Raw genomic sequence first — 20080 nt, forward strand, 5'->3', positions numbered from 1 at the left:
CAGGCCCATTTCGATCCCACTTGCAACACAATTTTTCGGGCAATGCTTAATAATGCATTGACAATAACAATGCTGACAATAACACTATACTTATTCCTACATCTGCTGCTTAGGTTTCTTTTCCCTTAGTTGACAGTACTTTAACGCATTATTTGCATAGCCTATTAGCAGTTGATATCTCGTGTTTTAACGCGATAGCGTTAAAGAGCTCGTATCGCAGAAATTGCGCTGTCGGCGTCGGGGCCGTTGGTTGTGAGCGAAAAATCATCATCATGTCCGTGACCGAAAAATCGAGAAAGCTGCAAATAAAATAAATAATAAAAATGTTGGGTCCGAATGAGAATCGAACCCAGGCCGTCTGCGCGGCAAGCAGGTGTTCTACCACACAGCCACGCCTCTGCTTGGAGCTGCACTGAAAGTAACTTTCATGCTTCCCAAAAATACGCGTCCTGTATACAGGTGTCACAGTACGAGATGTAATATCGCAGTAGTATTGCGTGGTACAAGTGTACATTGTCATAGGGCGTCACACCATGCCAATATCATAACGACTTCGTGGTTTAAAGACAGCCACCCATTACAAAAGGCGCACACATTAGTGCGCGTATTCCCTTAAGACCACGTAGTGGGTGCATCGCAACTTCGAAGTTTCTCGCGCATAATTGCTCCTGGTTGAAAGCATGCTACCCATTACATAAGGCACACGCCTTAGTGGGCGCATTCTGTTAAACCCTCGTAGTGTTCGAACTGCGCAGTAGGAACAGAATATCGCTATCGCGTTCAGCTCTTAAAGGCGAAGCTTAAGCGTCCCCCAATTTTCTGATGCTCCGCATCACCGATTGCAACTGTGCCTTGCATCTTAAGGAAAACTTTGAACGGCAGGTTTCACTAGGGTCTCTAGTCTCGGTGCGTTTCCCTGATTATCATGTTGTGATATGCGTTTTCATATTTCATTAATACATTCATTCCGTTCTTAGGCCTAGTCAAGCTGTCCGTAACGTCTTTAAGGCTTCGAGGCTCTCCAGAATCTCTTCTTTCCTGGGAAATAAAATTAGTTGAAGGGACACTAAAGAAAAAAACGTTTTTTGTCATATTAGTAAATTACTCTTCCACAATTCTAAAAATCCCCACGCTTGCCGCGAGAAGACGTTTGGTAAACGAGAAAATGCGCCAAATGTAAATGCGGGTCGCGACGCCACCTTGTAATTGCTGCACCAAACGTCGTGACGTCATATCTTTTGGCGACGTCTACTAGGTCCTACGTAGTTCCTAATCAGTAAAAATGCAGTACATTGTTAAGGCCATAGGCTTTACATACCAAGTTTCAGGAAATTTTGTTTAGCCAATGTCACCAAAATATGAAAAATACACTTTGAAATCCATGACGTCACGCGCGGGTTTCGGCGCGAAGCTTAAAAATGAAACTTTGACATTGATTTTCTTCTCTATTCCTGAACCTATGATTGTGAAATTGAGGACATTAGAGTTATCAGAATACAATTCATCAGTTTAAACTGATTCATTGTGTTACTTTAGTGTCCCTTTAAATAGTTAATTCATTGATTCGTTCGTTCGTTCGTTCGTTCGTTCGTTCGTTCGTTCGTTCGTTCGTTCGTTCGTTCATTCATTCAATTGGACAGGCCATACTGTCAGTGCTCAGTGGGAGCGGTAGCACATCCAGATGCGGCGCACGACTGACCACTCACTCGTTGTGGCAGTCGAACGGGTCGCAACCGCTGGTCGGCTTCATGTTGCAGCTCTTTATGACGTCACCGGTGTCGAACGACAGCGACGACAGGTTCCGGTGCTCCCTAATGGCGCCGATGATGGCACTGGCCTGCGTACATTGTGCAATGCTTGTAGCTGGGCGTTTTGATACATACTCAGGAGCGGAAAATCACACATTGTCACGTACTTGTTGCTGGTGGTGAATAACGAAAAAAAAAAAAACGGTCTCACTTATGGGCCAACACGGACAAAGAATGAGGAAGGGACAAGCGCTCGTCACAAAGCAACTAGACTTTATTTTAACGCGACAGCGTTAGCTCGTTTCGCAGAAATTCCGGTGTCGGTGTCGGCGTCTTTGGTTGTGAGCGAAAAATCAGGATTGTGTGTGAGCGAAAATTCGAGTTAGATGCAAATAAAGAAATAATAAAAATATATTCGGCTCGAGTGGGAGCGAGGATTCGAAGCTGCGACCCCTCGCTCCGTGGCGCAATGCGTTTCGCCGCTCGGCTACCACGCGTAAATTCTCTAACATACTAACGGCGAGCTATTTAAGTACGCCATTTAGCGTTGGTGGTACGCACATCTCGGTGGTTCTTCAGTGGCTTGACTATCACCCGCGAGATGGCACAAAGTGCCCACGGGCGCGCTTTTAAACGGCATCGCCCCACCGTGTGGCTGTGTTTCATCGAGTCGCATGCATAGATATCGGAGCCGGAGGGCGTCCGCTCTTTGGCTTTCCTTGCGGCACGGTTTAGGTCTCCACCGAGAAGCGAAGCTATAGGCTAGCGATTGGAAAGGCGATACGAACACGGCCCGATTACGCTATCGCGTTCTACTCTTGAAAGCGAAGCTCAAGCATCCTCCAAGTGTTTCAGAGGTTGCTTAGGGGCGCAATCGTAGATTCCGGCGCAACCACTGGCGCTCACGTGAGTAGAAGAAATGACGTGCACGGCTATATTCACGTTGCGCATGGCAATCTCATTGAAACCGTCCATAGCATTCCACAACCTTCCTACTCAACAAGGCCCTTCAGCTTCTGCAGAACGATGACATGCCTAACAGATAGGTTTAGCCGGTGAAACCTGGTCACCCATGAAAAAAAGGAATAGAAAGAAACTATTCATTCTAAAGAGACAGGGCGGGCAAACACGGACACAAGAAAGAAGTCGGGACACCACAAACGCCGACTAACAACTGAAGAGACGCACAACGGCTGAAAAGAAAGAAGGCACGAAAACTTATCTGCGCATGCCCATGCAACAGGCGAACCTATCAATCCAGCACACGTGGCGGTCTGCGTGGAAGATAACTGTTAAGGCATTTGATTTCATCTTTATGCAAGTTAATCGACGGTTGGCTCACGCATGCGCTACCACTATTCTCGATATGCCATGCTTCAATCATCAGGCGCGTTTCTTCATTTCTATGCCGGTACAACACTGCGCATTCATCGAATTTTCTTGTGTCCGTGTTTGCACGCCCTGTCTTTTTAGAATGAATACTTACCAACTAGCTCAGCTCTCTGTTATTCTAAGAAAGAAACTAGTACGCGTGTCACTATGGTGAACCATCTTGTCCAGCAAGCAAATTTAGTTACGTTGATTTAATTGATTAATTTCCGGTGTTTTAGAGTAAAAAAAAAAACGATATGATTATTATAGGCATGCCGTAGTCGGGAGTCTACGAATTAATTTCGACCACCATAGGTTCTTTAACGCGCGCACCTAAATTCAAGCAACGCGGGTCTTTTTGCACCTCGTCCCCCATCGAAATGCGGCCGGCGCGACCCGGAATCGCTCCCGCGTCCTCGAGGTGATCGGCGTGACACCTTACCCCGGCGCGTGAGCAAAGTTACGTGACTCCTGTTATTCTCTGGATAGATGTATGTATATATGTATGGGGCTGTGCCATTTTGATCGGGCGGAGGCTCATGCCATTTAGCCTAACTCATAATGAAGTGCTAACTCTACGCATGAGTGTCAGTAAGATATTGTCTTGGGGGGAAGGGGGGTGCAAATCTGTGTTGTATCGCGACTTGGGGAGTGCGCTGGTGTAGCTTGGGTGTGGGCAAGTCTTGGTGTGACTTGAGGGGGTGCAAAAGGGGCAACTGCCCCTTTTGCACCCCGCCGACGCCCATGACCATAATGAAACACTACATTTCACTCCTGCTCACCCCGCATAATTTCGACCATCTGTGTGTTCGTCAGCGTGCACTGACATCGCACAGTACACGGGCACTTCAACTCCACCAAAAATGCGACCGCCGCGGCAGGTATTGAACCCGTGCAACCCTCGGGTCAGCACCAGAGCACCGTAATCATGCACTGTACCACCGCGGCGGACGGAATGAACAGTATAAAGGCGCTCACTCAAAACATGAAAGTTTTACCGAACATGTTTCACATATAAAAAAGAGATCGCGCGATATCTTTTGAAGACGAACGCATATTGAATAACCCCTTTATATTCATACTGCTGCGAGCTAATGTCAAGTGCTTGAAAAAAGAAACCGTAAATCACTGAAACTTCAAAGCGTTGTGAACTAGCGAGTACCCATGGTGACTCACCGAAGTAGCGTTTCCGGCGCAGTGCTCTTTCAGCTTCTCGTCAGCGCAAACTTTTCGCAGGTCTATCCTGCGAGTGCATGATGGGATAAGAAAAATTTTTATGAAACACATCTCTCCTGGACACACTTTGCTCTTGTTAGAAAAATTACTTAACATGCATTTTTAAATTGCAATTCGTACACACACAATACCAAAACAAAATTACTTTTCAGACAAACCTTGTTGCGAGTTACAGATTCCGGTGGCGGCATTGATGTACGCAAACAAGAGAAAAAAAAACGGCGCCGGCGAGCGTGCAAAAATGCGGCCCTCGAAGGTGCGCGCAGGTCACGTGTATGCATGCATGCGCCATTTTGCAATAATTATTTCTCTATTGATCGTGAGCTTGTCGGCGATCGGTCGTTTCTGATATGGCAATCTTAGTTTTCATCGAGGTTATCGAGGTGATTTGTCATTTCATGTTGCCACATTTCATAGTTGCCCGGACATGAACGCATGAACGTCGTTGTTGTCTGTAGCAAGTGAATTGTTGCGCTGCTAAGCACGTGGATGAAGGTCCAATTCTCGGCATGGAGGATGGAAACGTTTAGGAGGGGGCATTGCGCAATGCAATATGAAGAAAGAAAGAAGAAAAGAAAGAAAGAAAAGTAGTAGGTTAGGCACGCATACGCCAAGCTTCACTTGCCCCCATTTTCATAATAATAATAATAATAATAATAATAATAATAATAATAATAATAATAATAATAATAATAATAATAATAATAATAATAATAATAATAATAACATTAACATCTGGGGTTTAACGTCCGAAAACCATTATGTGATTATGAGAGACGCCGTAGTGGAGGGCTCCGGAAATTTCGACCACCTGGGGTTCTTTGGCGTGCACCTAAACTAATAATATAATAATATCTCGGGTTACTAAGTACACGGGCCTCAAACATTTTCGCCTCCACCGAAAATGCAGCCGCCGCGGCCGGGATTCGATCCCGCGACCTTCGGGTCAGCCCCCATTTTCCCGATAGGAGAAGTGCAATCATCAGAGAGCGTCAAAGTGATTTAATGGATGAGATCACATGCTTTCGCCTTTGTTTTCCTTTATAATCGTCATCAGCCTGACTACGCCCACTGCAGGGCAAAGGCCTCTCCCACGTTTCCGATGTTCCTTAGCGCTAGCTAAAGGAGAACGTAGACGAAAGAATTTGTTCTCCTTTAGTAATTTAATATGGCTCTCAATTTTTGTTGTGGGACAAAAAAAAAAAAAAGACTGCCCAAAGTGTGTAATGGTATAGACACAAAGGTGGCAATTTGCTCTTTTAAAGGCACGGCGGCAACTCAACGGTGCGGCCGGCTAATCCCCATTCTGTACTTCACGCAGATGTTCGTCGCTTTCCTGCTACCAGCGGGACACGACGCACCGATATGCGCGGGACATGGCATTTCTATGCCACTTTCCAGCGCAATCGACCAGCACACGTCACCGATGATTCTGAACCTCGACCAGGTGGCTTTCATCTGGGAGCAGCCAGTATCAGCGACGACCACGCATGGGCAAGACACCGGTCAATTTTCCCTGGTGGCAAAATGCAACGGTTCGCCCATAAATGCTGGCGTCAATCGACTGTGGGTTGAAGGGCACGGCGGCAACTCTACGATGCTGTACTTCGGTCAGGTGAGCAGGCGTTATGGAAAATGCTATCGCTCTAACGACCCATTTTTTATTATGCTGCCATATGCCCGCGGCTCATTTGCTTGCTTGTAATTAATCTTGTAGATTGTGCTGAAAAGTCGTTGCTGTTGTCCGGAAGAAGCAGAAACTAACCCCGGCCCTGATATTACCCAGTTCGCCAAGCAGCTACAAAGTATCGCTGATGATTTAAATGAGCTGAAAAGAAGAGCGCCTCACCTCGATTGAGTCAAAGCTGGCTAATATTAGCGCCCTAGACAACAAAATAGCATCCTGCGTAACCGAAATATGTGCCCTTCAGGGAGTATTTCGCAAACTTGAACTTCAGATCGACGATCTTGAGAATCGATGTAGAAGGAAGAACCTCATAGTATATCGTGTTCCGGAAAGCGAAAAAGAAAACGGTGACACTTTGGATAAAACAGTGAACGATAGTATCGTCAAAAACATTCTCAAAACTGAGGCAGTTGCCGTAGAAAGAATACACAGACTACGAAAGCCTAAAGCTAACAAATGTAGACCGATAATCTTGAGGCTTGCCGATCATCGCGACAATATAACAGTATTGCAAAACTGTTACAAGTTAAAAGGCAGCAATTACTCTGTAGGTGAGGACTTCTCAGCACGCATTCGTTAACATAAGGAAGAATCTGTGGAATTATGGAAAATCAAGAAAGAAGCAGGAGAAAAAGTGACCTTAAGTTAAGACAAGCTTCGGATTAATGGCAAACTTTTTTCCTGGGATGAGGAAAAAAATGAAGACGTTCCCGTGAGCCATGATGCAAACGCCTATGCAAAACAAACAAAAAAAAACCAGCAAGACGAACTGCAGAAACTATGGCCCCGCAAAAAAGAAGTAACCTTCATCAATCTAAACGCGCGTAGTCTACTGAACAAATCTGATTTGCTTGAATCTTTATTACTGGAACTAGAACCCGATTTTGTAGCAACTACTGAAACTTGGCTGTAAGGTGACATGCATTATCAGGAAATAGGTAGCCCAAACTACGCGATAATATATACGAAAAGACCGGTCCACACGTCGTGGTGGCGTGGCTATATTTTTCAATAAAAAGTTATATTTTAAGGTCCTTCCAGATGTTGAAGGCTTAGAAGCAATATTTTGCAAATTGTTGATAGATTCACGTGCCATCATTGTGGGTTGTGTATACCGTAGCCCCTCTGCTTCTAGTGACGTCATTACATCAATTTCTAACTATACGCAGAGTCATTTATCAAATGCCAGACTAATCCTTCCTGGTGATTTTAATATGCCAGATATAGATTGGAAATCTACGCATTCCAAGTCTGGTAGCTCGCAATTGATATGTGATTTAATGCTCAATTTCAATTTACATCAGATAGTGACCCATCCCACGCGAATACATGCATCATCGTCAAACATTCTTGATTTAGTTTCTTTAAGTGAACATTTCTCGCACGACACTACTAAAATATAAATTATGGAGGGCATCTCAGATCATGACTTGATTTACTGCGCTGCAAGTGTGAATGATACCAAATTTCATCAGCAGACATCGCTTCATTATCCTGACTTTACTGATGCTGATGACACAAGCATAATCGACTGTTTTTCTTTCGAATACGATTCATTCGTAGCACTTTCACATAGCCTATCCACTGACATCGAAACACTTTGGAGTAGATTTACAGTCATCGTGACGTCATGCATAAAACGCTGCGTACCCATCAAAAAGAAGAAAACTAGGCAACTAAGCCCCTGGATAACACGCGAAACGTGTTAACATGCGAAACGAAAGGTAAAACGATTAAGAAAAAAACTGAACATGAAAACTAATCTAACCAGACATGATCTGACTGTAGCCGTTAGTCATATGAGAAGTAAACTAAAAGATGCTAAAAATAATTACTTTGCAAAGTTACTTCCCACATTTCTGATAAGCGCTCCAAATAAGTTTTGGAAATATATAAATCCAAAGAAAAATGATGAGCCCACGCGTTCTTCTGAAGACAACAACGATCTCGTCAATTCCTTCAATGATTACTCTCAATCCGTTTTTACTGTAGACGACGGAAACATACCACCCATTCAATCTTCCGACCATTCACCAATAGAACCCCTGACAGTTACCGAGCAAGGCGTGTTCAACCCACTATTAAACATTGATACCAAAAAGGGCCCGGGTCCTGACAACTTAACAAACATCTTCCTTAAAAGGTATGCGGAGTGGGTAGCGAAATGTGTACTTGCTGATCCTACGCCATGTTTACAAGTGTATACCTTATCCTTTTGCTACTAAAATTTTGTTACTAAAATTGTTGTATTGCGTTCTTCTATCGCAATGTATAATGTGTGATTTTTTATGTCATTTTGACTTTTTTGTGATTTTAACCATATATGATTTTGTGTAAACATATATTATTTTTCATGCGCCTTCCCCGCTATAATCTCTGAAGAGATTGACAGTATTGTTAAATAAATAAAACAAATAAATAAACAGGGCGTGACTCGCCAGTTGCTGAGGCAGACGGTGAGAGCGGGAAAGACTAGGTCCTTCATGGATTCCACGCGGATGTTGGTGGTGGTGGGGAACTTGAAGTACATGATGAAGAAGTCCGTGGCCTGGTACGTGAAGCCAGCCACGCACGCCACCGTGATCAGCAGACGGATCAGGAACAGAGGGTCCGTCAGCCTGCGGGCACGTCACCGCGACTAAGTCGTTCGCAAGGGCCAACTTCTGGCCTTGTTCATACAGCTCCAGAAGTCTTAAGAAGTTAACTGAAGCGCGGCATCCGATCACCTCCGCGACTAAAGAAACAGTCCCGCTCATGCACTCGGCAATGTTCTCCGAAGGCGGGGTCACCGGCCGTCCAGCTCGTGACGTCAGTCTGGAGTGCGCTCATATTGGTGCACGCATGTGTGCACCCGCATTTGAGGCGAAAATGCCGCGGACTTTAAAAGGGGCCACGACAACCAATTTTCGATCATATTCTGTGTTATGTCGGGTAATCCTTGTGCGTTCACAAACAAACTGGCAAAATTAGCGCATATAGTCGAGCAGTTAATTCAGAATTGAATATGTTTTAAACAGGCGAGCGGCCTGAGAGTCGGCCAACACTGATGCACTCGCGAGCCGTGACGTGACGAGCTGCTTGCTCTGCGAGCGTCTGCATTCCGGCGAACGATTTTGTTCCGTAGTCATCTGCGCGTTCAATTGAGCTATTTAATATTCCTTTAGCTTGGCATTGAAATTGAACGATTTTCTGCGGCTGAAGCTTTGGCAGAAAACGAAGGCGCCGCTCCGTGCAGCAGATGACGTCACACACGCAATGGCAAAATGGCGGTTGCCGGCTAGGGGCGGGGTTTATAAACGGCGACTTCTACGGCAAATTTTTCACTGAAACGCTCTTTTACAGTCCAGTTTTTTAATATGTATAGGTATTATTCACCCTTTACTTCTATTTTTAGCTGAAAACTGCAAATTGTTGGGTGACCGTGTCATTGCCCCTTTAAATGCGCACCCGACTGCAAGAGTTTAGCGCTGATACTTAAAGGGGCCATGACACTGTCAGCCAAGAATTTGCGGCTTTCAGCGAAAAACAGAAGTAAAGGGTCTATTGTGCCTATACATATATATATTAAAAATGGACTGGAAAAGAATATATCAATGCAAAATAAGCCCTGCAAGTCACCGGCTGTAAACCCCGCCCACCGCCGGCGACCGCCATTTTGCCATAGTGCATGCGACGTCATGTGCTGCATGCAGCGGAGCCGTCGTCTTCTATCAAAATTTCAGCCGCCGCAGATCGTTCACGTTCAATGACAAGCTGAACAAATCTGAAATAGCTCGATCGCACGCGATGATGTGCACGGAACAAAATCGTTCGCCAGAATGCAGACGCTCCTACAGCGCTACAGCAAGCAGCTTGTTACGTCACGGCTCGCGAGTGCGCCAGTGTTGCCCGATTCTCAAGCCACTCGTGTGTTTATAAAAATATTAACGCGATAGCGTTAAAGAGCTCGTATCGCAGAAATTGCGCTGTCGGCGTCGGGGCCGTTGGTTGTGAGCGAAAAATCATCATCATGTCCGTGACCGAAAAATCGAAAAAGCCGCAAATAAAATAAATAATAAAAATGTTGGGTCCGAGTGAGAATCGAACCCAGGCCGTCTGCGTGGCAAGCAGGTGTTCTACCACACAGCCACGCCTCTGCTTGGAGCTGCACTGAAAGTAACTTTCATGCTTCCCAAAAATACGCGTCCTGTATACAGGTGTCACAGTACGAGATGTAATATCGCAGTAGTATTGCGTGGTACAAGTGTACATTGCCATAGGGCGTCACACCATGTCGATATCCGAACGACTTCGTGGTTTAAAGACAGCCACCCATTACAAAAGGCGCACACATTAGTGCGCGTATTCCCTTAAGACCATGTAGTGGGTGCATCGCAACTTCGAAGAAGTTTCTCGCGCATAATTGCTCCTGGTTTAAAGCACGCTACCCATTACATAAGGCACACGCCTTAGTGGGCGTATTCTGTTAAACCCTCGTAGTGTTCGAACTGCGCAGTAGGAACAGAATATCGCTATCGCGTTCAGCTCTTAAAGGCGAAGCTTAAGTGTCTCCCAAGTTTTTGAATATAGTTAAGTGCCGGACCAAATGCGCTAAAATTTCGCCAGCTTGTTTGTGACCGCACAGTGATTAACCCAAATAACACAGAGATTATAATCGAATATTGCGTGCCATGGTCCCTTTACGAAGACGGGACCAGGCGGAGGGAGACACACATAAGCTCAAAGGTGACACACGTGTGTCCTCCTTCGTTTTGTCCCGTCTTCTTAAATATCTGCGCTAAACTCTGAGGAGAAGTCGATAGGACTTTGCGCCCCATTTATATGCTCGTAATCTCCCTACAACGCTCGATCATTATAAATTGAACGACTGGATCCTTCCAACAGGACTCCAAGTCACCGAAAAGCCATTTATGACAGTATGCTAGCTACCTGTTAAACGGCAAAACAATCAGCCTAATCACGTACATCGCCGGAAGCACCATAGGAATTGCCTCTTATATCTATCTATCTATCTATCTATCTATCTATCTATCTATCTATCTATCTATCTATCTATCTATCTATCTATCTATCTATCTATCTATCTATCTATCTATCTATCTATCTATCTATCTATCTATCTATCTATCTATCTATCTATCTATATATCTATTTATCTATCTGTCTGTCTGTCTGTCTGTCTGTCTGTCTGTCTGTCTGTCTGTCTGTCTGTCTGTCTGTCTGTCTATCTATCTATCTATCTATCTATCTATCTATCTATCTATCTATCTATCTATCTATCTATCTATCTATCTATCTATCTATCTGTCTGTCTGTCTGTCTGTCTGTCTGTCTGTCTGTCTGTCTGTCTGTCTGTCTGTCTGTCTGTCTGTCTGTCTGTCATGAGCGTAGCCAGAGAGGGGGTTGAGGAAGCGTTCAAAGATCCCCCCTGAATATTTTCGATGGCCTCTTGTCATTTACGTAATGACATGCATATGACGTGCATTTGTCAGGCTACTATTGTAAAGACGTGGTTGTCATGTATGTCATCATTCATTTCATGCTAATACTGCTGCTTCGACTACTACTACTACTACTACTACTACTACTACTACCGCTATCACTACTGTACTGCTAATTGTTATAACACTGCTCCTACTACACTACTGCTACAACTACCAATACTTCTTCTAGTGCCACTCTACTACTAATACTTACACTACAACTACTACTGCAAGATAAGGATTGACGCACTTAGCCTTGACCTTGGAGCCGAATGAAGTGCGCTTGCTGATTGGGCTTAGTCCTCGCATTACTTTGAGTCCCCGCTGTTGACTGTAAGCCTTGTTCATCATGGGCTTGATGGAGTCCATGGACCTGGAATCTCCTCTGGAGCAAAACATAAATGACACGTGAAAAAGAGCTGTGTATTTCTTTTGCACGCGGAAAAGAGAGCGAACGCTTAATTGAATGCATAATTGCATTATTGGGATGCATGATTTGAAAATACGTACCTGCGTATATAGCTTTTATAGACCTTTTTGTAGAAGGCTCTCTGGGCACCGTCATAATTCCTTCTTGGCTGTTGTAAATATTGGTGACCCCCCCCCCCCAATTGCACTGCCGAAGCAGTGACGTCAGTCTTTGTACTCCCGTGTCGCAGTCCAGAAAGGAAGTGTTTCTTATCTCCTGTGAAAAGGTCTATAGTTTTATCGCCTTTTCAACGTAGAGAGGGAGCGACTCCTTCCTGGACTGTTGCACGGGAGTACAAAAGCTGACGTCACTGCCTCGGTAGTGCATTTTTTGGGGGGTCACGCATGTCACAACGGCCCAGAGGAAATTATGGCGGCACTCAGGGAGCCTTCGTTGAAAAGGTGTATAGACGCTGCCCTTCTTGTATGCCGCATGCGCTCAAAAGTGCAAAGTGGCTAATAGGCATGTTTGTTTTGGCTCGCCACAAACAAACGAACATGCAATTGACTAAAACGCGCTCCTGGGATAGTTGGTAGATATTTCGTAGAAAAGGAAGTCCTGTCCTTCATGTCTGTGTTTTCTTGTCATACCGTCCTTTTTTGAGAAACGAACATGCCTGTTTGGCGCCTGTATATAACGCGTGTGAGGCGCGCCTGGCAGAACTATCAGTTGTAGCTTCTCGTATAAAATGTAAATTTCTGTGAAAACTTTCATCCGGACGTGAATATGTTGACTCTTAATTGTTATGGGAGTCTTCGCGAGCATCCGTGCAGTCACCACATGACCAGTCACCAATCTCAATCTCTGACTCTCATTCTGAAAAAACGTACAGCTTATCTGCGCCTATGCACAAGTACGCCATCACTCACTCACTGAAAAAACGTGTATGTATTGTACAAGAAATACAGATACTTCTCTGGCCATTCGTTTCCGCAAGTGGTCTTGTCTTCTGCCTTGCTGCCTTGAAAAAGAAAATACCTTGAGCAGAGCTATGAGGTGTGCTAGTTGGTGTCCATTCATTTCAAAGGTGCGCTTAGTTACCACAGACAAAATAGAGAACGTCCTTCATTTAACGTCGTGTACAGAACGTTCTGTACACAGTACAGAACGTCCTGTACGGAATGTCCTGTGTTTTATTCGTCGTACCTTTGAAGATGAAGACAAGACCACTTTGTCCAAACGTTGGTTCCAGCGACGTCCCCTTGTTCAAGCTCTTTCAAAGGTACAAGTTAGGTGCATTCTGGCAGGCTTAATTTTTTTTTCTTTTACGTACAAGACAAGCTAATATTATATTGCCGTACACTAACCTGTTCCATGTGTGGTAAATTGGCCGAACCCCAGGCGACACCGATGTTCCGAACGTTCCTGGGCTGACAGTCCTGTGGTTTGGAATACCAGGTCAGAGACTCGACATCTCGATAAGCACATATCATACGCTTTTTTCGCGGAATGCTCTCCCAAAATTCAACATTCGCACCCATTTAAAGATATACCTTTGCAATTTCTTAACAATATCGCGCGAACGTCGACCCCAGGATACGGTATTTTCTAATATTAGCGAGAAGAAATTAACGAGATCAGCGATAGGACGATCAGCGTCACACCGGCTTTCTGAACACACGACAGCGCAGATAAGGCTGATAGTGTGTATGCATCTCTACGCAAACAGCGTGGCAGACGCCGTTCGAGCACGAGTGTGTTCTCTGCGCTTGCGCATCGCGTAGGAAATATCGTTACTTCTCGCCTTTATTAGGCGCTACCATGTCCAACGGTCAACACACACACGATATTATTAAACTAATATGGCGATCTGGGCGAGTTGGTATACTAACATCTTCGGGAAAATGTGCAGCGCTGCACATTTCCCGAAGATGGCACATTTCCCGGCACATTTCTTGTCGTTCGTCCGTGCCGTGCTGCACATTTTCCCGAAGATGATATTATTAAAATTTGCGAGGCGGTTATTAGAGTTAACGATATCGGATTTGGCACTTCAAAGTTTTCCACACTTAGGCCTAGCTGGAGGCCAAAAGCAATGGCTGCCACCTGAGCGTGAACTACATGACAACGCTGTAAAGCATTGCTATCTTATCACGTTTAACCGTTCGAAGTACGTCTAATCTTGGGCCGTCACCTTCTCATGGTCGGTGGAACAAACATTAGCGTAATCCTTGCAGTCTTGGCACGAACAAATGGGAATCCACTGCTCAAATTCGCTGTAACGCGGGGCACGTAAGTGCAACGCAGCACTTTGCGAAAGAACGGACAGTGTGCCGACAGCATGAGTGGCCACAGCAATCGATGGGGTGGGGGGAGGGGCCACATTGTATGCTTGTACTCACTTATAACCTGGAAGCTTTGGCACGCAATGATGGGACCCGTTTGTCGCCCAAGCGCGAGATGCCAGCACGCCATATCGTGGAGAAGAAAATTCGATAAAACGATCGTGCGTTTCGTCTCTTTATACTTTAGCCTTTCTATTTATTAATTTTTTGTGTGTGCGTGTCTGCAACGTATGTACCCGGTAAGGCGAGGACGTGATGCTTGTGTACGTTGCGTTGACACCCTTCTTTTGTCATGACTGTTGTTTTATTCGCTTGTCAAATACGCCAAGCCGCTCGCTTTCAAAGCAACAGGGGCGTAGTCAGGATATTTATTTCGAGTTGAGTGAAGGGCCCGACCCCTCTGTAGGTGGGCTGGTCTGTGTTTGCATGTATGCGTGTATATCCATACATAAACTTTAAATAAATTCAGCGAGGTAGGTTCGAACACCTGCTGCACCCCTCTTCTGTCATTCTGCGAAATCGAGAAGATATGCCAACACATGAGCGTAAATATTGCTTATGGCGTTAAACGGAACTTCAAGTTTGTGATTTGTGGATTAGCAGCAACATAGGCTTCGAACTGACCTTGACTGGAACTGGGCAGAAGCTTCCCAGACAACGCATACACATCCTAAGGATCATCAATGGATGACACCGAAGGGATGTCAGGGAAATCCGAGGGATGTGCTCTCAATGTACCGCACAAATCCAGAAGACCTCCCAAGTGAAACGCCGATAGATGTCTCATGGAGGTCCACGTTGGACCTTTTTGGGATTTCATCAAGATGCACGACGGACCTTACATCCCAGGCTTAGGCCCTAAAATGGACGTTATTAGCAGTGCACATTCGAGGCACATGGTGGCTTTTACATGCAATGAATGAGGACGTGTAAAATTTTGCAACTTGTGTTTTATTGTAACATTGATATATTAGTGAGGCTTTGAACTTTCGACAGGTCCTCTGTCCCTCCGTATGGTGAGCTTTGCTTTGCATTTTAGACAACTCCTGGGTTCCTGGGTGGTGACAAACTCCTCTATCCCTCAGCATGATCATCAGGCATCTATTGGAAAGACAGAATCCAACATGCGTTAATGCAGAAAGCAAAACCAGACCACTTTGAGCAGTCCCATTTTTAACTGGCAGGGAAATAAGGGCATTAACGTATAGGTTGTGTACCAGCATGTCAAAAAGCACACTGCTACATTGGTGCGTAAATACAGCCATATTGCTAATGAAACACATTCACTACAGCTATTCACAATACTATAATAATCAATATGCAGATATTAAATTCTATACCATAATTATAACTATGTTCCATAAAACATGGTTAGGTGAGAAGTTGGCTGCTATATAACAGTATGAACAAAATTAAAACTGTCAAACGCCACCATATAGAAATGCAGAACCGTACGTACATGAAACAAGAGGCATCCAACACTATAATGTACATCAGTAAGAGAGATTGTTGCCAAATTTATTGTCAAGCTAGAAAGCTTCTGCTAGTTATTCTCACTTGAAAAGGCATCTGTTTGGGAAAGTGCACTCACTTCGAAGCACTTCTCGGCCTCCATCTTCTTCTGCAAGGCAGCTGCCCTCTCTGCAGCATGTCTAAACCATGACATTGCAGACTTCTCAATTTCTTTTATTGTAGCGGTCACCTGGGTAGACACTTGCTTGTCTGTTAGGGTGGCTGCAAGTAGAAAAAAATAAGGCAAGGAAATTTATTAGTATTATACAGTAACAAAAACAGATATATTACAAGGGCACCAAATAAAGGTGAAGGGGTCAACACTACACCACTAGACATGTAGTTCTGAGTGACACCCTAAGCGCTTGAGCTTCCAAACAAGAAATATTGTCCCAAACTAATCTAATGCCCGATGCCTGCATATGCATATATAGTTTGCTTGAGTTTAGTTTATTACTTCGGTATTATGTGTCGAACTGTATAAAGGCAAGCGGAATTTAGAAACTCGGGATAATTTCAAATGCATGGATTTCTTTCACATGCTGTTAAACACAATTTCTTCACTTTCTCTTCATTTTCACCCCTAATGAAACGCTTCTGGCATGACAGGGAATCAAACCTCGATAGCTGTTTCAGCATAGCAAAGTGACAGCTTAACTGTTAAAGGGACACTAAAGAGCAAAAAGATTATTCTCGCATTAGTAAAGCAGTCTTTCACGATACCAAAAACACCATGCTGGCTGCGAGAAGACGCATAATAAGCGAGAAAACGCGCAAAAAGAAAATACAGGTGGCAACGCCACCTTAGAATTCCCGCACCATTTGCCGTGACGTCACATATTTTTAACGGCGCCTGCTTGGGCCTACGTAGTTCCTTATCGGTTAAATCGAAGTACATTGTCCTCTGAGGGGGCCAGAGACTTGAGATAACGAGTTCGTGGAAATTTCTTCGAGCCAGTGGCGCCAAAATACGTTAAATGCTCTTTGAAATCTTTTACGTCACGAATTACAAAGTTCGGCGCGAAATTTAAAAATGAAATTGAGCTTGGTTTTCTCCTCTAATAATAAACCTATGGTGGTGAAATAAACTACACAAAATTTTTCCGAGCACACTTTATCAATCTAAACCAATTCGTTGTTTCTCTTTAGTGTCCCTTTAAGGTAGCACACAAAGCATTTGTGTCATGGCAGATGTGTGCCTATGGTAGTGCCATGCGAAATGTTTGTGCGAAGAGCATTGTGCTGAGAACGATCACAAGGTAAATCAAAATGCCCTACAGGTGTCCATTACAGCACCCCTCATAAATTGGTTCAAGAGTCAAGATGACAGATGACAAATTGTTCAAAACGGGAAAAAAAAACTCTTAACTTTTTGTACCAGGGAAGTTCTTATAGAATACATGTGAAGATAACTACAAGTGTTATCACGGTAATATTTTACTATGATCGCTTGATCTTCACTGCAGTGTTGTGGGCATAACCTCACAGTTATTTAATGTTGCAACCAATACACTACGAAAATAAAGGACATTTATGTATTCAAGCAACACGCTTCTACACATCTCATGAACAATGGTTTTTATTAAATAGTAGTTTAAATTAGTTTTGAAGGCATTGTCTCGCAGTTATAAATTCAACTTACTGCACATCAGCTTGCAGATGTTTGTGTCCACAAACTTTTTCTTGCCTTTGGCCCCGAACCAACTGAACTCTGTAGCCACTGCTGGTGCAAGGATGGTGCGAAGAATTCGTGAGGTTTTCTCTTTGGTTGTGTCGCCTCCTTGTATTGCAATGTGATCCCTCTAAAACAACAAAAATGCAATCAGTATGCCACAAATAATAATAGCCCCCCCCCCCTCCCCTGTCCTTGTGAATAGCAAAAAAGACCCAGTCCTTGTGAATAGCAAAAAAGAAAGGCATAGGTGATCAATTATTATCCAACAGCGATGAAATTTTTCATTAAGATTTGTGGACACGATGCTTTTTTTTTTTTTTTTGGAAGAACCTAATGGTCAAAGACTCTAGAATGTAATAAATACCATGAGTTAACCCTTTCAAGGATAATGGGATGAATGTGCCCAACTTTTTCTCCAGTAAAACCTTCCTCTGCCTCTGCACGTCGCCAACAGCTCTATGCTTTTCTGCTGCAGAGTGCTAGAAACATTTAGGAAACCAAGAAAATATATTTTGCACATTTGCGATACATGTCGTTGATACGTTGAGTTTAAATTAGTTTTGTTTTGTTCAATTCTTTTTAAACCTGATGTCACATTGCATGTAGGATGGCTAAAGTTCTAGATATATGGTACTTTTCTCTTTTTCTGGATCTTCAGAAAAGTGATTCTAGCATGCAACTATGGATTTTCTTTCGAAATTAGTGCAGTATATCGGCCAAAAATCATGTCGTCAGTGCCCCTGAATGAAAAATAGGCACTTCTTTGCTTAGCCTAACTACATAACCGGCACACATAACTGTTTCTAGAGTCTGATGAACATTATTGCGTCACAAAACAACTTTATAACGGAAAAGGCCAAGTTTTTTTCATCATATTTCAATACGATAGCAGTGGCAATGAGACCAAAAGCTGTGGCTAAGATGTTCCTGGAATTGAGGGCCAGAGGAAAAGAATGAAGAGATGGATGCTCTACACAGTCAGGAAGCAAAAGAACACTAACATACAAGATCTATGAGAAAAGCTAATGTCTAGGGCCTGAGAGAGTTCATGAATTTGATGCAGCAGTTGTAAACGCACTTACAGGATTCTATGCATGCAATGACACCATGTTGGTGTGGTTTGCCTTGAGGCATAACTGTAGTGTTTGTTCTTATCTACATCAACCACAGTGACAGAAGAAGCTAAAATGCTTGGTGTATGCTGAGAGCTCAGAGAGCTACTGGGCGCAGCGCAATAGGCATAGGCGCAGATTGTATAACACATCAGGCAGTAAGGTCCACCATAAATTTTCCTTTGCACATTTTTTAGTGTCCCTTTGTACCGCTTGAATCGGACCTTTTTGTGCAAAAAATATGGCAAAAGGATTATAGCTTAGTGTGCTCATGAGACAATGGGACAGCTGCTGTCCCACTTTTTCATGGACGCTTTATGGGTCAATGGGACACGTACGGCCCACTTTTTTCTTGTAAACTAATGGTTGTATTCTGGTGAAAATTGCTTGATACCATTTCTAAGCAGGTTATTCAGATATTCCGCAGGCAGAATTTATGTTATGTGAAAAATATTGATGAGCCCACAAAGGTTTTCAACAAAATTATGTACATAAGGTAATTTTACTCTGGCATGACTGAGATGTAGCACTTGTTAACGCTTTAGCAATTAGAATAACATTAGCCATCATATACAGGCATATCTGATAGCAAGCTAATCAAACAAACGGCAAAATTAAAATTTAATAAACCAGACAGGAACAGTTTGACTGCATATAATACTTGTTAGCGTTTCATGTCCCAAAACCACAATATGATTATGAGGGACGCCGTAGTGGAGGACTGGAAATTTCTGCCCACCGAAATCTTAAGTACACAGGCCTCAAGCATTTTCGCTTTCATCAAAAATGCAGCTTTGGACTGCATGGCTAAAAGTCTTAAATAAATAAGAATTTTTACTCATTACTAAACACAATGTTCACACTTTCTGGCCCAAGCTGAAATGATAGAGAAACAAAAGAGAAGACGCAGCACACACTCAGTTTCTTACCATAGCCCGCCTTTTTTTGACATCCACAAGAAGCCCCTCATCAAATTGCTGGAACGCAAAAAGTGACGAAAATGGTAGATCGGGAAGGTCCACTTGCTCCAAAAGGGCATCTTCATTTTTTTTCATCAATACAGAGAAGTAGTCTGTGTGAATCTGCTGCGTGATCTTAATGGAGTTCAGTAACGTCAGAATTCGCTCCATGAACACTGAAACAAAAAAACAAAACAGCTTGGAATGTACCCATTTGAGTAACATTAATGAACACACCGATATCAACAAATGTGCCACTTAGGGTGACATGACGTCATCTGCTATCAGAGGGAAAACCTATAACAGCACAGATACCAGATACTCCAATATACACGACTGCAAACACCAAATGAAGACATAACAAAAAAAAGGGGCAAAGTTCTCACCAGGGGCATAGCCGGGGAAGGGGGGGGGGGGGAGGTGAAACACCTTCCGAAGAGGAGGAGGAAGGAAAGGCAGGAAGGTCAACCAGACGCACATCCGGTCTGCTATACTACACTGGGGGAAGGAGATTAAGGAAGGAAAAGAAAGGGAGATAGAAAG

At 43.8% G+C, this 20080-nt stretch overlaps 2 protein-coding genes across 2 annotated transcripts in view; both read right to left on the reverse strand.

Moving 5' to 3' along the window:
• The window catches only part of LOC119399087 (uncharacterized), a 52255-nt gene extending 38009 nt beyond the window's left edge, over positions 1 to 14246 (reverse strand). Inside the window, exons 1-6 of the mRNA XM_037665902.2 lie at positions 14129 to 14246; positions 13302 to 13373; positions 11776 to 11910; positions 8481 to 8660; positions 4296 to 4362; positions 1707 to 1837 (exon numbers count right to left, since the gene is read on the reverse strand). Of these exons, the coding sequence (XP_037521830.1) occupies positions 1707 to 1837; positions 4296 to 4362; positions 8481 to 8660; positions 11776 to 11910; positions 13302 to 13373; positions 14129 to 14154 (611 nt within the window). The 5' untranslated portion in view covers positions 14155 to 14246. The remainder of the gene's footprint in view (positions 1 to 1706; positions 1838 to 4295; positions 4363 to 8480; positions 8661 to 11775; positions 11911 to 13301; positions 13374 to 14128) is intronic.
• Positions 14247 to 15628: 1382 nt separating this feature from the next.
• Positions 15629 to 19708, reverse strand: LOC119400086 (uncharacterized). The gene is made up of 3 exons (XM_037667014.2): positions 19508 to 19708; positions 17434 to 17593; positions 15629 to 16013 (listed from the first exon to the last, which is right to left on the reverse strand). Exons 1-3 carry the CDS (start codon positions 19706 to 19708, stop codon positions 15823 to 15825), a joined length of 552 nt encoding a protein of 183 aa, XP_037522942.1. The 3' UTR covers positions 15629 to 15822.
• Positions 19709 to 20080: the final 372 nt, after the last annotated feature.

Source organism: Rhipicephalus sanguineus, chromosome 7 (genome assembly GCF_013339695.2).
Source record: "Rhipicephalus sanguineus isolate Rsan-2018 chromosome 7, BIME_Rsan_1.4, whole genome shotgun sequence".
In the NCBI taxonomy this organism is placed as follows: Eukaryota; Metazoa; Arthropoda; class Arachnida; order Ixodida; family Ixodidae; genus Rhipicephalus; species Rhipicephalus sanguineus.